The following is a 23,850-nucleotide window of genomic DNA, read 5'->3' as shown; positions in this document are numbered from 1 at the left end:
TTTATTGTGCAGTATATTTATATTTTGACGACCTCCGTGGCGCGGTGCATTTACAAGACGAAGGGCCTGGGTTGGATCCCCGGCTGGACCTATTAAGGTTTTCTTAATTGGTCCAGGTCTGGCTGGTGGAAGGATTCGGCCGTGGCTATTCCGTAGGCCGTAGCTAGCCACGGCCGAAGCCTCCCACCAGAAAGACCTGGACCCAGGACCTCCATTTTGAAAATCCACGCGCCACGGAGGCCGTCAAAAACCATTTGATTTTATTTGATTTATATTTATATAATATGTAATATGATTAGCATTTTCGATTTTGTTTATTTTTGTATCGTGTCCATGCAGCATTAGGCGAATATTTACCATGAACAAAACTGCACGCACATATAACAGATATCAGACACGGTGACTCCAATACATAATTATAAACAAAAGGACAATTTGGAAAGAAATTATTTTTTCATCATGAATTGCAGATAGAAGATTTCTATTCGATATTTATTTTTCAAAATCTCTTTATAGGTACGAGTTACACATTAAAGTGTTGTTTAAGAAGTGCACTACCCAATAAACCTCGAAATTTCGTCCGATTTGTATCTTTATAGAAGCGCATTGGCACGCTACCGCAATGAAGTCGATCCACTTGCTTGGCAGAGCGCCTATTCATAGTACCAGCTAGTATCCAAGTTTTAAGGGGCTCGTAACAGTGTAAAACCTCTTTACTTTACAGTTCATGTGAGAATGCTTGTTCATTTATAGTCAATCAGTTCTGGGAATTCCGTTTGACTTTGGTATGCCTTAAGGTGGAACTTGGAGGAGACTTATAAAACCTTTCTACCCATGTATATGAGCCATTGGTTGAAATTTGTCCATTTCTCTTCATGAGATATATTGTAGGTAGACTTTTAGCATTATTGGAAACATAAAGGATTACTTTAACTGCACATCACAAAACTAACCACCTGTCAATTTAACAAATACATAATGAAGTAGTTAAGTATCTACGGTTATTTTCCTGTTATACCTATCTATATGAATTTGCTTTTTTTAAAGTAGATTTTTTCATTTGCAGTTAACTACTACCCAAACGTAAATTACATAGAGCGAACTAGTACCTATTCGTAGAGCGCAGCCAGCTAGTCAGGAATAAAATAAATTAAAGGAAAGCCAGCAAGAAGATTTAAAGTAATATGCTATTTAACGTTAGTAGCGCGCAAGAGGACTTTTTTAATTATAACGTATTTGTCTGTCGCTGCAAAAAACTATCACTAATTATATCACATTATTAATGGTTAATAATAATAGTTTGGCTGCAAAATTTTTAGGAAATATATTTTTTAACGTACTGAATTTGATATAAAATAAAAATTAGTCGGGTTTTCCTTCCTGACGCTATAACTCCAGAACGCACGAACCGATTTCCACGGTTTTACATTCGTTGGAAAGGTCTCGGGCTCCGTGAGGTTTATAGCAAAGAAATTTCAACGTAGGGAAGGGTAGGGGTAGGGTAGGGTAGGGGTAGGGTAGAGTAGGGGTAGGGTAGAGGTAGTTGAAAGTTTACATCGAGTTTCACGCGGACGAAGTCGCGGGCGTCTGTTAGTTTGATATAAAACACTTTTCCATGTAACAGTTGGGTGAAGGTCGTTTCTAATATGGATCTTACATGCAAGGTACACGTTCAAAAATGCGCTATCATTTATTCTGTGGCCCTAATTCCACCAGCAATTGCCTTTGCTATCAGAAAATTCATATTACATGTATCTTATTTAGTCTTAGCACTAACCTGGCGGCCTGTACCATAGTGTGACGACCTCGTGCGAGTACGTGTGGCTAGGAACAGACTTCGCTCGCGCGAGCCCGAAGTGTATGTGTAATGTTAGCACTAACCTGGCGGCCTGTACCATAGTGTGACGACCTCGTGCGAGTACGTGTGGCTAGGAACAGACTTCGCTCGCGCGAGCCCGAAGTGTATGTGTAATGTTAGCACTAACCTGGCGGCCTGTACCATAGTGTGACGACCTCGTGCGAGTACGTGTGGCTAGGAACAGACTTCGCTCGCGCGAGCCCGAAGTGTATGTGTAATGTTAGCACTAACCTGGCGGCCTGTACCATAGTGTGACGACCTCGTGCGAGTACGTGTGGCTAGGAACAGACTTCGCTCGCGCGAGCCCGAAGTGTATGTGTAATGTTAGCACTAACCTGGCGGCCTGTACCATAGTGTGACGACCTCGTGCGAGTACGTGTGGCTAGGAACAGACTTCGCTCGCGCGAGCCCGAAGTGTATGTGTAATGTTAGCACTAACCTGGCGGCCTGTACCATAGTGTGACGACCTCGTGCGAGTACGTGTGGCTAGGAACAGACTTCGCTCGCGCGAGCCCGAAGTGTATGTGTAATGTTAGCACTAACCTGGCGGCCTGTACCATAGTGTGACGACCTCGTGCGAGTACGTGTGGCTAGGAACAGACTTCGCTCGCGCGAGCCCGAATTGTATGTGGAATGTTAGCACTAACCTGGCGGCCTGTACCATAGTGTGACGACCTCGTGCGAGTACGTGTGGCTAGGAACAGACTTCGCTCGCGCGATTCCGAAGTGTACGTGTAATGTTAGCACTAACCTGGCGGCCTGTACCATAGTGTGACGACCTCGTGATAGTACGTGTGGCTAGGAACAGACTTCGCTCGCGCGATTCCGAAGTGTATGTGTAATGTTAGCACTAACCTGGCGGCCTGTACCATAGTGTGACAACCTCGTGCGAGTACGTGTGACTAGGAACAGACTTCGCTCGCGCGAGCCCGAAGTGTATGTGTAATGTTAGCACTAACCTGGCGGCCTGTACCATAGTGTGACGACCTCGTGCGAGTACGTGTGGCTAGGAACAGACTTCGCTCGCGCGATTCCGAAGTGTATGTGTAATGTTAGCACTAACCTGGCGGCCTGTACCATAGTGTGACGACCTCGTGCGAGTACGTGTGGCTAGGAACAGACTTCGCTCGTGCGATTCCGAAGTGTACGTGTAATGTTAGCACTAACCTGGCGGCCTGTACCATAGTGTGACAACCTCGTGCGAGTACGTGTGGCTAGGAACAGACTTCGCTCGCGCGAGCCCGAAGTCCGCTAGTTTCAGTTCACCGTGCGTGCTTATTAATAAATTCTGTGGTTTTACGTCCCTGTGCAAAAAGAAAACACACATTATTATTAATCAACAAAAAATGTTAATTCTTAGGGCCGGCGTATATGTGACGGGAAGCATCGCACATTTATTGCTGTTATACTGTTGTTTATATTGCTGCCAACGGGATACTGGAATACATTCAAAAACACTGAAATGTCCCGTGTCGTCTCAGGAATAAGTTGCCATATTAAATAATTATTGAAATGTGTCCAAGTCAGAATTTATACGGGTAAGGGAAATATTTAAATAATTTTGAGTCGGCGATAGACAAAACAATTTATTACGTAACGTGAAACAATTGGGTGCTTGTTTATTTGTTTAGACTTACAATAACTTACTGATATTCCACGGTCTAATTTTATTTCAAAAGTTTTAAACATAGGTAACATGACATCAAGGTTTATACAAGAAAAATAACAAGTTAAACATTCCAAGTCCCCTTAACGCGTGAACTACCTAGACAGCGAAACGCCAGTGAAAAGTGACCGTTTTAAGGCCAAGGTCGAGTAATTGTTAGCCTTGGCCTTTGCTGATACGCCAAATTTGGCATTCGTATACCGTACGCCATAGCTCACTTACGATTTGTACCGCATTGGCATAATAAAGATCAGAAATTGATTAGTAAAACAGACAGCCAGGCGGGTTCTTTACTCCTTTACTTGGTTTTACTAAAAATAATTTAAGGAATGATTACTTTTGTTATAAAGTAAAGTAAAACTGCCGTCATAGAAATGTAATGGGTTTTACCACACAAGTACTATAACACTAGCGTAGTTTCACCCGCGTAGCTTAAGCCCCCACGGGAATACAGTGATAAAATATAGCGTATGTTACTCAGCGAAGATGTAGCTTTCTAATGATAAAATTATTTTTAAATCCTTCGCGTAGTTTTCGAGTTATTTGTTTAAATCTTGAGAAACCAATGATTCAAATCTCTGTATACTATTAATCATCATCATCATATTAGCCGATGGACGTCAGGACACAGGCCTTTTGTAGAGACTTTCAAACACACTATCCTGAGCCGCCTGCATCCAGAGAATCCCTGCGAATTGCTGTATGTCGTCAGTGCACCTAGTGGGGTCGACCGATACTGCGCTTTCTAGTGAGGGGTCACTTTATGATATTAGTTAAGTTTCAATAGTTACCTGTGTAAAACTCTTCTCCGATGGCAGTAGGCGAGTCCTCGGAGAAGTTGAAACATGTACAGTCTTACGTTGTGTCGGTTCAGCCCCCCGGGGTGCCTCTCCATGTATTGTGATAGGTCCGTGTCCTGTTCAAACAGACAATACTTTTAAATTAGTCTATAATATAAATAAAAATAATATACAAGTATAGGTAAGCTTAGTTTTGTATACTGAAAACATAATTAAGACAGTACGAACATAAGAAATGTTTTTTTTTCATACTGTTATATGTTTCATACTGTAAATGAAATACATGATTCTGGTTTCCCAGGCAAATTTTGTTTACTTTGGAGACGTTGTTGGGGAGCCTCCAGGGTGAATAGTGAATGGTCCCCTGGGGGTGCCCCTGCAACGACTATGAATTCCACTGTAAGTTCTGTTTTATTTATTCAAAACAATTAATCAATACGACAACCTATAATAGGTACCTACCATAACCTGTACTTATTAATATCAAAGAACTATCATATCTAACTACCTTACAGATGTTTAACCTAGACAGGATATTACGAATTTATTATTAAAGTCTTTTTATAATATCTACTAAGAATTTTACAAACGGATTATGAATTCGATTTGAAAGTACTCTGAAATATGAGTCACTATAAACAGGACATAAAAAGCTGTCAAATCTAGTTCCGGAATTAAAATTGTTATATAACTTTGATTGCTTTTCTAGTAATTATGACAACAGATTATTATGATGATAGAGACTTCCATATATGACTTTATTTGATGAATGCTAACATTAAGTAACGACATATATTTGCTATTATCTAAGAAGAAAAATATTGAATCACGGTTGTGTAATCTTACCAAATATGTTACAAACACTTAATCTCCATTGTTTTTTTATATTGATTATTAGGACCATTCGCGACTTTGTCTACGTCGAATTCAGTTTTTTGCAGGACAAAAAATAGCGTATGTCCTCCTTTATCTTCCAACGAAAGTTTCATTAACACCGATTTAGCCCCGACAAACGAAGACAGACATACGAAAACTTAAAAAAAAATTGTTTCTGATTTCATAAATAATTAAAAGCACTTAAGAAAATACATACAGTTATATTGAAATCACAGACATAAGACCTGCATACCAGAGAATTTTCTTTATTGTTTATTTTTTAACTTGAACTGATATTTATATTGAATTACAACTTTATCATATTTATTTCATATTGACATGATTTCAATCCTTTTCTTAAACTTAATTTATAACATAATTGATTTTGACATTTTAATTTTTATTGTAAATTTTCTTGATTTTGTCATTTTAATTATTTTAATTTTTGTTATTATTGTAAATTTTTGGTAAACTTTCAAGATTTGAACATTTTAATCATTATTGTAAATTCTTCGTAAATTTTCTTAGATATAAGTGTAATTTAATCTTATACTTTAAATTTTAACCGGACTCTGCAGTGCTGTGAATGCCAGCAAAAATTTTGTAACTGATTTATGTTTAAAAAAAAAAAAATAATAAAATAAAATAAAACAAAACAAAATAATATAAATTTCACATTATAAGGCCAACACACACTTACCACATATTCGAACACAAATGTTAGGGTCTCCCTTGTGTGCACTATGTCGTGCAGCGTGACTATGTTCGCGTGTTTGAGCTCTTTGAGCAGCGACGCCTCCCGTATCGCGGTGAAAGGTGCGCCCTCCTCTTCTTGCAGTCTGATCTCTTTTAAAGCCACCACTTGTTGCGTTAAACTGTTGAACAACAAATCACATTATATTTATCTATATACTAAAACTTATATTATATAGAGTAAACTTTGTGAAATTATTAGCTTGGGAGGTTGTAGTGGATTATTTCTGGATCTATAGAACTTATAGTGAAAGTTCTTTTATTCATAGAAAGTCACGATATTTGTGAGTGTCACAGGCTTTTTTGTGCGCTTGCTCCTACGGGTACTTCGCGGGTAAAACCGCAAGCGTTGACATCCGTCTTGTAAATCCAACGCGCATACCACTGCGCCACGGAGGCCGTCAAAAATACAGTCCAAAATATCCGAGGCTAATACAATCCAAATATTCTGTCATACATTTACTGGAACTCTTCCTGAATGATGATAAATAACAATATGCCAAGCTGTATGTGTGCCAATACACACTCGTGAACAAAGTAAAAGGCATAGGATGCAACAGCCAAGTCAGACTTACAAGTTACGCCAAGTTCCCAACAACAACTTCTGATAGGAAGTTAATTATTCAACCTCAAGTGTTCGTAAACTAATTTGTTTGCTCGTTCGTGTAAAGCCAAGTTCCGGAGTGATTACCAATTCATACATAATGCATATTCTCTCATACTGTACCGAAGCTACATTATTAAAAAAAAAATAGTAAAAAAAAGAAAGGAGGTTCTTTTGATACCACAGATCCAAAAAGTTTTCATGGATCTTTCTCATAAAAGGTACCTATGGCGTATAACAACTTTAATTTTTAACCGACTTAAAAAAAGGAGGAGGTTCTCAATTCGACGCGTATGTTTTCTAGCACCGCCTTCAAACTGATCATCAGTTAGTGCATACTATTATATAGAAGTTAGAATGATATTATTTTTTTGCTTTTTAGTTTAGTCAGTATGTTTTATGTTTTTGAAGTCGGTTGAATTTTTTTTTATTATTTTTTTTATGTTTCACTTGAATTTAGTATATGTGCCTATGTACGTTGCTCCGTAAGCATAGCAAGTCTCGCTGTTATTTATTACAATGGCGCATCTATTAGTAAAATGTCATTGCGACAGATGATTAAAATAGGCTTTTGGTTTAACGCCCTCTTTTATCACGCATCTCTTCACATATCTACGCTTTCTTCAAACGATCTCTTTTATTATTAGCAGAACCGCGGCTTCGGTTGCACGGAGTTTAACTTTCTTCGGCTAACTTGCTTGGAGTACATACTCCATTTTCAATCTAACACAATCCCAGTGGCTGTATCCATGGATACAGAAATTCCCTGCCTACCCTGACTTATTAAGAACTCTGTATTGGAAAAGGAATTTTCCATTTCGTAAATTTTTTTGCCTTCTTTTTCGCAACAATTTACAGCTTTATTATCCTTTGATCTTAGCATAAGCCGCTTGCTATCTAAGCACAACAAAGTAAAAATTTAATTTCGAATTAAGGAATTTTTAATTCTAACATTAAATAACAATGAATGGCTAAATAAAAAAGACCTAACTCTGTGGCATAAAAAATTACTAAACCTTAGTTTTAAGAAAATGCCGTGCGATAATGAAGTGTAGGTATAGGATTACTTACTTAGGTTAGTTAGGATATTTGTCACCAATTCGTTACAAACTAAATAAACAGAATATTCCGACACCTACATCCAATGTGACTACAACTCATGACAATGAAATACCTAACTGGAACAAAATTTTAATCAATCAAAAAGTCATTAGTGAAATTTTATGACTTTTTCATCTTGATTACTAAACTAGATTGACAAATATCAAGTCACAATTTCAATTGCATAATGTAGAATATGATAGTCATAAATCGGAATTAATGTTTTCTCATAAATACAGGGTTACAAAGAACACCAGTAAAAGCATTGAACGTTCTAATACCAAACCGAACATTTCAGGAGGTCGATGCAAAGCGACAAAGACACAAAGTGTTGCATAAAACAGATGAGAAACTAGGCTAAAAGCTATCTGTTCTCCATACGGACCAAAGTCAAAGGATTTGCAGAATGAATAATGTTTAAAGGTGTATGGAAATTTTTGAACTTCTGTGATACATTGTTTCTAGTTTTTGAACGAAAATAGTTTACGCGGCTAACCTAGAGCAAACTGGTAAAATCCGTCACGTAAGGTAAAATCTTTTTTCACTGCATTGGGACGAACGACAATGAGATATGTAAGGGAAACGTAGACAATTATCTCGTGGGGCCAATAATGCAGGCATTGAAGGAATAATGTAAGAAATTTCATTCCTAACGGGGAGGCAGGACTCTTACCGCAGAGTCTACTCTTTTCAATGTTGGTACTTATGTTATAGAATAAAATAAATAAATTTCAAAATAAATAAAGATAAAATTTTAATCAGCGATAAATAATAAATTCTACTTCGACAATAATGCACGAAATTATAATCTTTTTAATATTGTTGATGAAATGGGAATTCTATTAAGCTTACAAAATTTAATTTCACGAGAATGATTACACAATTTATTTCTTTTGTGTTCAATTTTTACTTTTCGAGTTTCATCTAATACAAATGTAATAAATATAAAAAATACTGCACCAAGTTATGATAGGTAGGTGGGTAGATAAAGGATCTAACTACCTCTAATATATCCACCGAAATATTCATTACTAAGTAGTATGATATAATATTTTTGAGATTTTGAAATAATATTTACGAATATGTTTAGAAAGCGGTACCTCCAATCCTAATTTACATTTCAAATCTGCGAAGGGATTTCGTGGTTTGTTCAGCTTATAATTCACAAAAGACACTGTGAAACTTCGCAAAGACATGGCGACAATTTAGCGTATCGTACGTGCCTGTTAACTCACATTTTGCGAGAGTTTCGTCTCGTGTAGAATTTCCAGTTACGAGGGAACAAACACAGTTGGCTTGATTTGTTGAAGGAAATTAATGCACTAATTATTATTATCATATACTTACAGTTTGTATGTTACAGGGTAAAGGACACTAATTCCTTAAATTTCTTGCACGTTTATATGTTATTGAATGTTCACATATGATTATATGCATGTTTACATCATAAGAAGGCTCAGATTCACACAGCGGGCTATGGTACGAGCTATGCTAGGAGTATCTCTGTGAGATCGAATCAGAAATGAGCAGATCCGCAGAAGAACCAAAGTCACTGACATAGCTCAACGAGCCGCAAAGCTGACGTGGCAATGGGCGGAGCACATAGTTCGAAGAGCCGATGGACGTGGGGTTTCCAAGGTGCTGGAATGACAACCTCGCACTAGAAAGCGCAGTGTTGGCCGACCTCTTACCAGGTGGAATGACGCCATCAAGCGAGTCGCAGGGATTCGCTGGATGCAGGCGGCTCAGGATCGTGATGTTTGGAAGTCCCTACAAAAGGCCTATGTCCTGCAGTGGACGTCCATCGGCTGATATGATGATATAACCCATGTGTAATGCAAATAAAAACGCGGCTAAAGAATTTTTCACTTCAACAATAATTTATTAATATATTATTGGTATTAGGTACATACATCTGAACATAGAACATTCCCTTTTTTAAAAGTAACCTACTTTTAATGCATAATTAATTTAGCATGACGTTAGAGAACGGCAAATATGTTTGTTTGTTATTGTTTAAAAAAAAATCAAGAGCCAACAATAAATATGTAAGTAAGCGTTCTTACACGGTGGTATTTTTAAAGTAAAAGCTATTAAACTCGACTTTAGACGGCTCAATAAATTGTAAAAGTTCTAAAATAAATTTGCGTATTTTTAGTTTACAATGCACGCCATGTTGGCTTTGTTATGACGTCATCAGCCAAGGTCCACGGAACACAAGTCGAAGTTAACGACAGCCAGTCATGAGCCTACAAATGAGTGTGCACGCAGAATGAATGTATATCACAAAATAACATCCGTATAATAAACAGTAGTAGCACTCTGTGACATATGTGTGAAAAATTGAGGAGTAGAAGGTTAGCTTGGTATGGACATGTAAAGCGTAGGGAGGAGGAAAGTCATATAATAGAAAAATGTTGAATATGCAAGTGGAAGGACATCAGAGGAGAGGAAAAGCCAAAGAAGAGATGGTTGGATTGTGTGAAAGAGGACATGAGTGTAAAAGGAGTGGATGATGAGTTGACGAGTAATAGAGTCGAATGGAAAAGATTGACATATTTTTCCGACCCCACTTAAGTGGGATAAGGGTTAGGAGATAATGAGCACTCTGTGACATATCTCGTCTAGGGAAGTACTACTGCTGAGCAGCAAACTCTCCAATGCGCTTGATTGACCAAGTCAAAACCGCTCTCCATGGTTTGATCCACGCTGTGCTGGGAGAGTTAAACTACAGAAGGAGAAACCTCTAAATGTCGTCATTTAGGGGTTTCTGTCAAAAGTGTAGCAATAAAGAAGAGGCTAAACAATTATGCCTCGGGCGATCAAGGAACAACGCATTGTAGGATGAGTTATTTACCTGCTCTGTCAAGTGCTGCCCTTATTGAATAGGGAGGCGTGCGAGTCATCGCCACTGAATGTCCTTGCCGAATCGGTGGCGCTGCTATTGCGTGGACGACCATCGAGTCATTTTCATGACCATTTTGTTCATGTGACCATTTTCTCAATCAATCAATCCAATTATTTCTTTGCTAGAATGTGGTACATTCTAGCGGTCGTCTCGACCAATTAATGATGTGTGATGAGTACGACAATAGTCCAACAAGCGGGGTAAGGACCCAAAAACTCTAAAGAAAAAAAAAACTAGTATACTTACTTGCTATAACCTTTATACACAGTAGCGTAGGAGCCCTCTCCCAACTGCTCCAGTTTAATGTACGCCTCCGACTTCCCGAACGGTGAGTCTCCCTGGAGACAATTACAACGTATTAAAATATAACAATACTAGTACTCCACGCGGTTTCACCCGTGTAGTTCCCGTTCCCATAGGAATACAGAGATAAAATATATAAAGCCTACAGCACCCGGGGATAGTGTAGGTTCCCGACAGTGAAAGAATTTTGCAAATCGGTTCAGTAGTTTCGGAGCCTATTCAATGCAAACAAACAAATATTTCCTCTTTGTTGTCATCTTCATCATATTGACGGCTACAGAGCACATTTCTTATAGAAAATTGCGATATGGATTTTGACCACCACTCTGATACTATTCGTGTTCCTATTCGTATTCGTGAGTAGTTCCTGTTCCGATGAGAATACGCGGAAAAAATATAGTCAATGACACTCACAAATAACGTGGCTTTCTAGTCGTAAAAGAATGTTCAAATCATTCAGTAGATTCAGAGATTACTCCGTACAAAATCACAAACTTAACCTCTTTATATTATTAGTATAGATGTCTTGGGTTTGGTTTAGAACGAACACCTCCCCCTTTCAACATTTCCACTCGCCCTTGCCTTATTAATCCCTAAATAAAGAATTTTCAAAATCGGTCCAGTAGATCCACAGATTACCACCTGGTAACAACACCACAAAACTTTACCACTTTATAATATTAGTATAGATTATAACTAATAACTGTACAAATGTTCATCCGGCTTAATCCCCCTTTGTGGTTAAATTTTTAAAAAATCTCAATGCAATTTTTTTTTATTTATTTATTTATTTACAAACTTACACTAACATTACAGGTTATCCCAGATTCGCTAGTGTAGCCATATACACTTTACAATTAACAAAAAACTAAAACAATAAAAAATCATAAACTTAACTTATCTAGGTACTATAACAAATAGCCCACTGGGCAGCCTTTGTGAGTTCACTCAAAGTACAATGAAATAAATCTATATTGTCAGCGATGATGTTGAGAGTGCGATTAAATTGTGTGATTAAATTGTGCGTTAATGTATGTACTTAACTTGCCCTGTTAGTATGTGTGATCAATAAGAACTTAACTGAAGCTGAAGCTAAATTAAGCGAACCGGCGCTACATGCTGGAGAGAAATTTCAGCTAAATATCCCTTTATTACGTTTATTTATCATTATTTTTTTTTAATTTTAAAAGTTACCCACGCATCAAACTAAGGGACGAACCTGAACCTTTTTACGCAAACATACATTCACAATACTATTTTATACGTATAAAATATAAATCAAGCGAGGACCAAAAAATATTCGAAATTTCCGCTTTAAAGTGCGACGCGTTTTCAAACGATTGACACGGGAGATAATAAAAAAATAAAACATAAAAGCCGACATGGCAGTTGATTGGCAGAAATGGAGTTCTTTTCTCTTATTTAAATAACGGAACAATGTGACTTTTTTGCTGACATTGTGCCAGAGGAAATAAAACATTCTAACTCCCATGATAGACATTTAACTTTTTTTTATATGTAGTTTTAGCAGAGAAGTGGATTATAAAATAAGAAAACCAATGTCAAACAAAGGTCAAGATTCACAATATTTGTCAGGACAACTTAATTAACAAATCAAACTGTAACCAAAACAAACCCTAGAATGGAAGAGAATGACCTTGTCGCGGACTTGTGACCGTTGTGTGTAGGGTTAAAGACATCTTGGACAGTTAACTAACACTCTCCTTTTCCACTCAAGTCACTCTCTTCCCGGCTATCTCAAATTGACCTATGAAGGATTACCCAACAAAAGGTGTGGACGGATCGAACACCACGACGATATCAAAAAATGAGCTGGACCACACGGCTATCGCCTTAGCGCCGAGTCGTTCCCGGCTGATGGCTACCTCTCTCTAACTTCCTACTCTTTACGAAAACAAATAGCGCCACCTAGCATCGACACAAGCCAACACGAGATCGAGGGGCGTTATATCCATCTCAGACTAGTATTTCCTACAGTAGTAATAATTCGCATTTATGCTTATATGGTATGGGAACGTAGAGAAGATGAATGAAAGGAGACTAACAGGGATTTATAAGGCAAGGGTGAATGGATGTTGGAAGAAGGCCAATGAACCAAAGGTAAAGACAAAAGTACTTACCCTAAACCTAACGAATTAATTTGTGATGCATTCATCATAAATATATCTATATCCCAGTGTCACCCTATGTAACTCTGCGTATGCACGATGATGTAATTATGGTTCCTCCACACTTACTCAGTCGAGCTTTGTCACAAAGAGCTCTAACACAGTATAATAAAACTACAAAAGAATACACTACACATGTCATTCAATAAAATTCAGTTTAAAGTCACACAAAAGCTCAACGTCTCGAAGCTAAGAGCACTCCGCAACATTCGCTAATCGGTATAAGGAACCGCTGCGAAGATACGACTCTTTACGGGACAATAAACTTATAAAAGCGCCTTGACGTTTCGCCCGGGTCGTTACCTAAGAGATAGTACACACTGGGAGTGTAGAGTTAGGGCCTGCGCAGACTAGGAATGAATAACATTTAGACAGTCAATCTGAAAGATCCATTCGTGCGTCGGAGCTGATATACACTTTTTTTTTATTCTTTACAAGTTACGCACGTACGTCATGCCTGGGACGCGATAGTCACGCCACAAAAGCAGCTAAGGATACGACCGGTCGTAACTCTGTAAATAAGAGTAGATGTAGACAAATGCTTTAATATGAATAACTTATTTATTTATAACTAGCGGACGCCCGCGACTTTGTCCGCCCTTAGACGCCTCTTTAATCCAGCCCTTACAGTAGTATTTCTGTAAAAATGGAGTAACTTCTCCCGTTTTCCCAACATTTCCCTTCACTGCTCTACGTATCGTAGCGTGATATACCTGCCCAGGTAGGCTATTCTGTAACAATATTTTTATCACTTCGACAATGTGAGCTTCGCATCTATCGCTCTCTATCTATAGTATCATGTTAAACAGAGAGAGATAGAGGTGAATTCGAAACTCGCACTTGCGAGTTATACAAAACATCATTACAGAATAGGCCTCCAGGAGTATGAAGAATAATTGTACGAAGTTTCGTTAAAATTCGTCGTCGTTTTTCTTTCTATAACGAACATACAGATAGACAGACAAAAAATTTACTGATTGCATTTTTGGCATCAGTATCGATCACTAACCACCCCCTGATAGTTCTTTTGGAAAAATATTTAATGTACAGAATTGACCTCTACAGATTTATTATAAGTATAGATAACCATTGACCCACTAAGGGGACAAAATAGGGGTTGACAATAAAAGCTCGCACAAAATCGAAGTAGGGGTTGTTAGTAACGATTAGCGTAGATCGTGAAGTGCTCTTAGCAGTCTTAGCCGTTAAGGGCTTGTTCTTTTTGTATAGGAAAATCTTTAGATACGAGTAGTTTATGAAAAAAGAGTTGTTATCGTGAACGCTGAAGCTGGCAAAACTTTTATGTTTGCGAGAGGGAGGACTTTTTCTTATTTCTTATCGATGTTGTTAGTTCATCCCTTATAGTAAAAAGTACGTTTTTTCTAACATGCCAACGCTTAGGTGAAATTGTATTTGTATGTGTGTACAACAAGACAAAGTTACATTTATCAAAATTTCAATTTTTACAGGTTTATAACACATGTTTTTAAGAGTGTGATACTATTTATAACCGGTCTGAGAATATACATGTATGTATATACTGTTTCAAAAGAAAATTTGCCATATCTTTTAAATATGATGAATATTATCATTCCCCTCCAACTAGTCGGGAAAGACTGTATTAGGAGTGGGTATGACAATAGTCCAACGGGCGGGTATCGAACCACTACCCCTCGGTGATGAGTCCAACCACTCTTACCGTTGAGCTATTGAGGCTCTAAATATAAAATCATCTCGTGCAAGACTCGTGTTGGATTGCAATCACGCCTAATGATATAAATAATAAAACTGAACTTGAAGATACCTATGTAGATTGTAGTAAGTGATTGCTAGAAGGAGATTACAAATCTTTGCAGTGTCTATGGGGAATGACGAACCAAACCGATTAGTACCCGTCCAATGATAGCGGCGCATATCTTTGTGGAATTTCTCCGATATAAACAAAAAGACATAGCCAGAACTTCTTCATTTTATTAAAGCTAAAACTTTAATAGCCCACGCTCTACCATAGGTAACTACGGATATTCGAGTCTACTGTAGATGTACACAACTGTGAAGTATAAACTTTGTAGGTAGCAAGTCTCAAGAAATCAGACCCTCACTATATTTAAGCCAACACAGACCAAGCTCCATAGTTAAGAGGTATCACAGAGTCTTTCATAACTTAGTCTTTGTCGTTCGTGCCCACCCTCAGACCAACTATTGTATAGGACCCGCCTCGCTATACGTTAATTTTCTATCAAAGTATATGATCAACGATCTAATTAGATTATAAAAACTGTCTCTATAGCATCGATGTTAAATAGTTGTAATCGTGTTCGTCGGTTAAAGAGCTCCGTAAAAATACATTTTCGTGTAGTTGAATAATGTAAAAAACGGGCAAAAATTTATAGTTTACTAAAATATATATATACCAAATCTAAGCTCGTTTTCCTAAGAAAATGACAGAAAATTTCGTTTGTGAATATGGGTGCGATACTGGTCCATCTATAATTGGCCTGAGTGCCCACCACATCTCCAACCAACATTTAGTTCTCTGTCTGCTCGTTTCGCTTTCTTCGCTAGGAGCCACCAGCGCCTGTCTAAATATTTGAGTCGGATAATACGAGTAGGTACGATACAACTAGGCGTGCTGGTTCGGGCGCCCGTCGTGTTTGTAAAGTGCTCTCGCGTTTTCTTGATAAATATTTTAGTAAGATATCGCGACTATTAGCCGTATCGCAAGCCCGCGGTACTAAGTTAATATTATTATTCGCGTGCCGTTTAATTTACAGGGTGGCAGAAATATCTACATGGTTGATGTTATGAGAGTACGTTTTAGTTTAAGTACGCAGCATTAGGATCCATCCATACCTAGTGGCTTCCAAGATACTGCGTTCTGAAGTACTATTCTGTAACATGTTTTTATAATTCTATAATATGGGTTTCAAATTCATCTCTCTCACTCTCTATATATCTATACTATCGTGTTAGAAAGTGAGAGATAGAGGTAGTTTCGAGATTTGCACTGTTGAATTGTAAAAAAGAAAATGCAAAAGTTTCTTTGTTGTAACCTACCACCACATTACCCTTTAAATCGATCTTACTAGATTTAGCAATAGATATTATCGCAGAAAAAATAGGTGCTAGGTAGGTAAAGGCTTTCTATGCCATTTTAAAGAAACTCATAAGATACCTACTTATTATTTCAGAAATTAAAGAACTCTCGCCAATATTAAATAAAGAATTCCACGCGAATAGTAAACGATATTGAAGTTGATTTGAGAAAGACGAACGCATTACCTACATACGAGTACATTCTCCGGAATATTGAAAACCCGGATATCCTCTTATAACAAAACGTGTGAACGAGGTTATACAAATTTGAGTGCATAATTTTTTCTCCATCTCCAACAATACATAACGGGACATTGACTTTTATTAGTCTGGATAGCTACCTCAGGCACCTCATACCTCGAGTTGTAAAGCAGATTACCGTTGTAGATAGTGAAATGACACATGGTAATAACAAAGTTCTTCCCACGTGTACAAATGGTCGAGAATTTTACATACTCTACGAAAAAAAAAACCTGTAAAAATTCACAACACTGCTCAAGAATTCCCAATATTAACACACAATGCATAATGGTTACATTCGTACTGTTTCACTTTTCGACCTCTGTTTAGGGTTGGCAACGGCTACTAAAGTATAAACTGACTTATTTTCTTATAAAATAAATTCTTTCTTTGAAAAATGTGCATCGAAACTCCCGAAACTTCATACCGACATAAATAGAGGTAGACGGACCTCCCTTTCGAAGTAAGTTAAAAAAGGTTAAATACACAGCAGTCCCTGTAAATCCATGAAAATATCTCGATCATCATATCAAAATGTGTTTTAGTTCAACGTTTTTTTTTTTTTTATTCTTTACAAGTTAGCCCTTGACTACAATCTCACCTGATGGTAAGTGATGATGCAGTCTAAGATGGAAGCGGGCTAACTTGTCAAGGAGGAGGATGAAAATCCACACCCCTTTCGGTTTCTACACGGCATCGTACCGGAACGCTAAATCGCTTGGCGGTACGTCTTTTGCCGGTAGGGTGGTAACTAGCCACGGCCGAAGCCTCCCACCAGCCAGACCTGGACAAATTAAGAAAATCTCAATCTGCCCAGCCGGGGATCGAACCCAGGACCTCCGTCTTGTAAATCCACCGCGCATACTACTGCGCCACGGAGGCCGTCCAGTTATAAATAATTATGACAAATAAAATTATAAATTACAATTAGTCGTAAAATCACCGGAAATCGCAGATCGCGTCTACAAACAAGGGTTTGCCAATCCAAACGTTTTGTCGGTGCATCCATGAAAAGTTACTGAAATATTTATAAGGTTATGACACTAATTCATCCACCGATATCATAAATCATACTAGTATTATATAAAACACTATTTTATTTCCTCTACGATACTCGTATAAGTACACGGTTGGTATAAATTCTCAATCAACCACGTTAACAACCCTACCGAATACTCCACAATCAGAGATTTCATTGTCTGCACACCGTTTATGCGGTTTTAATAAGACACTTCGCGCCCTAAAAGGGCTTTTGTATGCTATAGCAGTGTCACGGGTGTTTCTTTTAATGCAAATTTCTTTTAGAGCACTTAACTGACGGTCAATACAGCCTTTTCGATATCAATCGTAAGATTCATCTGATTTACGTTGTATTCTTTACATTTAAAACACATAGGCTCACAAATCCCGGCCTCTGCTTTCTCTGCTACACGATGAATCCACGGATTACTAAGATTATGTATGTATGTTTTTGATTTGATGTGTATGTGAGCCGTGATAGCCCAGTGGATATCACTTCTACTTTTCCTTTGTGATTCGGAGGGCATAGGCTCGAATCAGGCCCGGAGCAAGCACCTCTAACTTACCAGTTATGTGCATTTTAAGAAATTAAATGTCTCAAACGTTGAAGAAAAAACATCGAGAGTAAATCTGTATACCTGTGATTTTTCTTAATATTCTAGGTGTGGGAAGTCTATCAATTCGCATTGGGCCAGCGTTGTGGACTATTAGCTTAACCCCTCTCATTCTGAGAGGAGAGTTGTGCTCAACAGTTAGCCGAACATGGCTTGTCATTACCGTTGTGTTCTGCTACTCATATAAACCGTTTTCTTTTTTTATCTCTCATATATTAGTGTTCTCTGTATAGGATGAAACATTCAAATAAATACGTTAAGGTATCTAAAATACTAAGCGGTTTTGTTAATGGAGATATGCGTCAAATGACTTGATAACAATAGGCCTTTTTCTTGAACATTTGTGTAAATTTCACCGTACATATTTTCGGTCTCAATAGTGTAAAAAATCGTTTCGCATCCATCAAAGTCAGTGTTGCTTTCTTTTTGTATTCAGCCTCTGTGCAAGCTATCAAGTGAACGGTGCCCGCCATTATTCTTCGTAAATACACGGGTCCTTCAAGAATGTCCGAGGGCCACGACCCGCCTCGCTAAATAATGCGCGAGCACATCGACTTAGATTTATATTATTAATGGACACCGACATTCGTCGTGGAGACAAAGGAAATTGCCACCATTGTTGTGGTGTACTAAACGACTAGTAGCGAATTCGTTTAAATGTCTTTTGTATATTAGGTTGAAGGAATAAGCAGATGACACTTATGTCCTTCGTATTTCTATATTAACACTCGTATTATAAAGAGGTAAAGTGATTTTTTTACAGTAGAAAGCTACGTTATTTGCGAGTGTCATGCGCTATAATTTAATCCCTGTATTTCCACGGTAACGGAAATTACAATAGAAACCTGCGATGTTAGCAGCAGGTAGTAATGAAACTCACCCCAAAGGCACTAAATCGTTTCGTTCGTCTGCTAGAGTGGTCGTGTGGGCCTAGAAATGCCTCGGACTTGGGCCTGGGCGGCCGCTTTGGCCTCATGATGACCCTGGCGTCTTCCCTCGCGCCCTCGTCTAGGAGCTTTGAGTCTGAGGACACTGACAACTGTCTCCGCACACGGTATTCGCCGTTGCCGCCTCCCCCACTCCATTCTGTAACAAAACAAATTAAAAATTAAACTATATTATAGCAAGACGAAGTGGCAATGGGCAAGCCACAAAGTTCGAAGAGCCTATGGACGTTGGGGTCCCAAGGTGTTGATGATAATGATGATGATGATGATGATAGCAAGTTATTTCGTTTTACTGGCCTCTTAATGAGCTAGTTCGATATGGTTCCTATTGTGACAATCCTACTTCAGCCGCCATGAAAATTTTCTGTGTTCCGGTCTGAAGAATTGCTGGTGAAATTATAGACACATGAGGCACATATCTACCGTCTCAGGCTGTAGGGGGTAAGATGATTCCTTACATGCCCGTTGAAGTGTGTTTTGTTACTAGCTACTAGACTAGATTATTTGATGGATGCTAAATGAACTGGCCCCGCATTCTGTAAGGTTACAGCGATGTGACATTGTTCGTTTCCATAACAACTTCGTTGTTAAACATATAGTTCAAATGCGAATAATACGTGTTTTAAGCGAAAAGTTCGGAGGAGACGAGTCGGACGAGAGGAAATCGCATCCCTGTTTGTTTAGACAACCTAGGTAAGAGAAAAAAAAACAAAAAAGTTACATAAATTAGTTTGTATTTTTTAAATAAAACTTCATAAAAGGTTTCATTAGTACAGTAAAGCATTATGAGGCAGACTTAAAAATAGAAGCTCTCAGTTTATTGCGGCGAGCTGTGAGCACCTTTATTTAATGAATTTTACAACAGATAGCTGCAAAGTCACGGGCATCCATATCTACCGTCTACCCTCTATTCCTTAATAACTCTAAGAGCGTCCCCGAAGACACAGAACACTTAGTAATATTAGATTTTTTTTCAAGATGTCACGCCGGTTAATAAATGCAATAAACATTTTCACTCCAGTAAAGCGTTATGATTTTCACACAACGTTAACCAAATGGACTTAATGCGTAGCTTGGTGCGGTGAAATTTATTCGGATTTCTTTTATTTATGAAGTTAATTTATGAGCTACGCGAAACATAAAATAAAAATTTTAGTGTAGCCGCAGATAAAACTGTCGGTGGTCAGTGCGATTTTGTTAGTGAAAATTAGTCAAACTTATGTGGGGTAGGCAAAATATGTCCTCTATCATTCGTCAACAATCATTTAAGCCAAAAAACAAATGTAGTGTAACGAAAGACTAAGGGCAGACGTCCACAGATTCGCATCGGACGCATAGCATCAAAAGGATTTCAGTATTCTTTGTATAGAAAGTCATACAAGTGTGTCCACTGATCCGCATCGTACGGATCGCATCGAACGGATTTTATCTACCGTAAAATTAAAAATCCGTTTGTTCCGATGCGTACGATGCAGATATATGGACGCCTACTGTTAGAAAAGACCTTCCAGATTTCGGTCAACTATTTTTACTGTTGAGTTTTTAATATTAATTTGAAAAAACTCTACGAAAAGAGGTAATTGAAGGTTATATCTTTGACGTAAAACACAAAGGCGATCAATCAATCACTTTAGAAATGGTCACAACAAAAACTTCCGAGAACAACTCTTACTTTCCTTTATTCTCGATAACAAAATCGATTCACGACAACGGAGCAGCAAGACGATTATGAAAAAAGCTATTTTCCTCCCTCCCGTCAATATTTCCGCACTGGAGGGCCCTTACAGCGCGTCACAAAGGCGTCGTGGGCACGGTGTAAACACGATGCGAATAAATCATCGAGCAGAATCGGTTATATCATACAAATCGATTATGGAAACGATCGATCACATCACATGAAAGCGGGATAAAGGAGGCGCGAAATCTTTTGATTTATATTACTTACCTTACCTTAAAAGATTTCTTCTTTTTCCCCGTTTGTTTATCTGAATGCGAAGCGAGATGAGGAATTGGAAACTAATTTCGAAGTGGCAAATAATAAATCATTTCTTCTGTGTTTATAGAACTTACTTTTCATGTATGTATTTTTATTTTACAGGCTAGAGAATTTCAAGGTGGCTCCTAAAATAGATTATTTAAATAAGAGTACCCTTTATTTAATCTATAGGTTTGTTTTTATAAAAATGTAATCTATATAACAAGCATTTGATTCGATTTTAAAACTATAATGCAAAAGTTAAAAAGTTTAATATCGAAATTCCTTTATTTCTATCTGAATAGATTATATTCAGCTATTGAAGAAATTTTTATTCCGTTGAATTGCTCTCTTTTCTCCGAAGCGGAAGTGAATAGCGCAAATTGAAAGTCGAGAGTTTGCATTTTTTTTTAATTAATTACGTCTTTGTTTTTCACAACGACGTCAAAGGCAGACAGACTTGAGGCTTCGACGCAATTTATAAGTTTGAATTCATCTTCAATTCATACACTCACCGTTGGTACTATTTATACTTTTATTACCTACTTACAAGTCAATCCTTTAAAAATAGTTGTTTTTATTGTTATTATTATTTTTCGCTTTTTGGCGGAGCATATTTTTTTGGTTTTTAAAGTCGAAAAGCTTTTCTCTGGCAATAAAACATTGTCGATGAATGAACTTAATGGTAGGCGTCCACAGATCCGCATCGTACGTGTCGGACGCATCGTTTCAAACGGATCATAGTATTCTTTGCATAGAAAGTCATACAAGTGTGTCCACTGATCCGTATCGTACGGATCGCACGTAAAATTAAAAACCCATTAGTGTTCATTTACAAGACCAGCAACTGCTACCGACGGCTGCAGTCGACTGCAGTAGCAGTTGTTGCTCGTGCAAATGAACCCTTAGATGCGATGCCTCCGACGTACGATGCGTATCTATGGACGCCTACCATATGTTGTAATTTGTTATTGTTTTTTCTTTCTTTCTTCTTTTTTTTTTAATTTTCAGTTTGTCAGTTATGTCATTTTCAGACAATTTTTAGTGCTACTTAACATCTATCGTTACAAACATACAAGAAATGCACAGTTGTTGTACAACTGAGTCAAGTTGTCCAGTAAATGAGTTAAATACATCATCATCATCATTAACACCCCATATTCGGCTCACTGTTGAGCACGAGTCTTCTCTCAGACTGAGAAGGGTTGGGCCTTAGTCCACCCCGCAGGCCCAATGCGGATTGGCAGACTTCACAAAAAAAGATTAAGAAAATACTCAGGAATACAGGTTGCCTCACGATTTCCTTCACCGTTTGAGATACGAAATATTAAATTTCTTAAAATGCACACAACTAAAACGTCAGAGGTGCATGCAACGGACAGGATTCGAATACGCCCTCCGAATCGAAGGCAGAGGTCATATCCACTGGGCTATCACGTCTCTTTAAATACAAATTATGTAGAAATGTCTCGACATATTGCGTGTGCTATAGGATGGATCCGATCGGACATGGGAAATCCCTGCCTATCGCAGCACCACTTTGAATCTTTGATAGTGTTTGACACTAGCATCGACTGCCTCCATTACGACAAAGGATAATTGCATTACCAGCGGTGCACGGACTGACGGGCTTGGCAAAATTCAATTTGAACTCTATACACTTTTAGTTACAAAAAAGGACTCGTAATGTTTTACTCTGTCACTGTATTTGAAGAATGCATTTGTAGCAAGATGCTACAAATCAGATTAAGTTACCAAGTAAATGTTTTGTACACAAATAGATTCCGGAACGTGTGGGTTCAAATCCGGTCCGGAACATGCACCTCCAACTTTTCAGTTGGGTGCATTTTAAGTAATTTAATATCACGCGTCTCAAACGGTGAAGGAAAACATTTTGAGGAAACCTGCATACCAGAGAATTTTCTGAATTCTCTGCGTGTGTGAAGTCTGCCAATCCGCATTGGGTCATCGTGGTGGACTATTGGCCTAACCCCTCTCATTGTGAGAGAAGACTCGAGCTCAGCAGTGAGCCGAATATGGGTTAATAATGATGCAATAATTTAATGCTCAGAGATATATAAATATAAAATAAGTTAATTTATTTATTTGATTACTATCAGACGCCCGCAACTTCGTTCGCGTTAAGAGTGTGCAATATGTAATTTGGTGGTTACAAATGGTTCTGGATCTCAGATTCTGGAAAAGTTAGGAGCCTGATATTTGGGTAAATGATATTTCAAAGTGTTAGCTTCGTTATGACTATACAAAATACACAATTTGTAAAACTTTTCTCGATAGTTTATTTTTTGAAAAATACATGTTTTGCTCACATTTTGCTTTCAATCTCAGGAAAAGCAAACTTATTTTCTTAAATTTTTGTTTTGTATAGAAAATTAGGTATATATCTTGAACATGGCCATTTTGTTTTTCGTTATGTTGTTTAATTTACTTGCAATTAGGTAAAAATGGTTTTGGCGCTCACGTCATAAAATTTTCGTCGCGCGTCAATCGCTCCGTGCTTTTCACTCACGTGAAAGTCATAATTCGGCGTCTCGCTTGCGCTTCGAATTTTATCCATATCGTACCGACGCGCTGCGCGCTCTTAAATCTGTTTTTTTAGTCCGTGGATTATTCGGGGAAAAAACTAATACTTTGTATTAACATATTTTGTGTATGTGTCTTTGTGTATTTATACATTATATAAGTATTTATATGTAGTATATAATTGTATATTAATATTATAATATCAACTATCTTAGCACCCATAACACAAGCTACTCTGTATGCTTACTTTTGGGCTAGATAGTGATGTGTATTGTTTAAGTATATTTATTTATTTATTCCGAAAAAATCCATGGTTTTTGCGATATTTGCGAAAAAGTGTATTCGCTTCCGTTAGC

The 23,850-nt window shown here is 37.8% G+C and overlaps 1 protein-coding gene across 6 annotated transcripts in view; it reads right to left on the bottom strand.

Annotated features, from left to right (window-relative positions):
* LOC112048378 (cyclin-dependent kinase 14) overlaps positions 1 to 23,850 on the bottom strand; it is a 169,897-nt gene that overhangs the window by 16,398 nt on the left and 129,649 nt on the right. For 2 of the 6 annotated variants that reach the window (XM_052885968.1, XM_024085888.2), the window contains exons 4-9: positions 18,909 to 19,114; positions 10,813 to 10,904; positions 5,901 to 6,075; positions 4,316 to 4,440; positions 3,054 to 3,162; positions 1,778 to 1,805 (exon numbers count right to left, since the gene is read on the bottom strand). In XM_052885968.1, the coding sequence (XP_052741928.1) occupies positions 1,778 to 1,805; positions 3,054 to 3,162; positions 4,316 to 4,440; positions 5,901 to 6,075; positions 10,813 to 10,904; positions 18,909 to 19,114 (735 nt within the window). Of the gene's footprint in view, positions 1 to 1,777; positions 1,806 to 2,297; positions 2,326 to 2,401; positions 2,430 to 2,817; positions 2,846 to 2,921; positions 2,950 to 3,053; positions 3,163 to 4,315; positions 4,441 to 5,900; positions 6,076 to 10,812; positions 10,905 to 18,908; positions 19,115 to 23,850 lie in introns of all 6 variants that reach the window. The other 4 variants (XM_052885972.1, XM_052885970.1, XM_052885971.1 and 1 more) reach the window with 4 other exon arrangements.

Source organism: Bicyclus anynana, chromosome 15, assembly GCF_947172395.1.
Source record: "Bicyclus anynana chromosome 15, ilBicAnyn1.1, whole genome shotgun sequence".
Taxonomy (NCBI): domain Eukaryota; kingdom Metazoa; phylum Arthropoda; class Insecta; order Lepidoptera; family Nymphalidae; genus Bicyclus; species Bicyclus anynana.
Note: the sequence above shows the minus strand (reverse complement) of the source record. Positions and strands in the feature narration are given on the sequence as shown.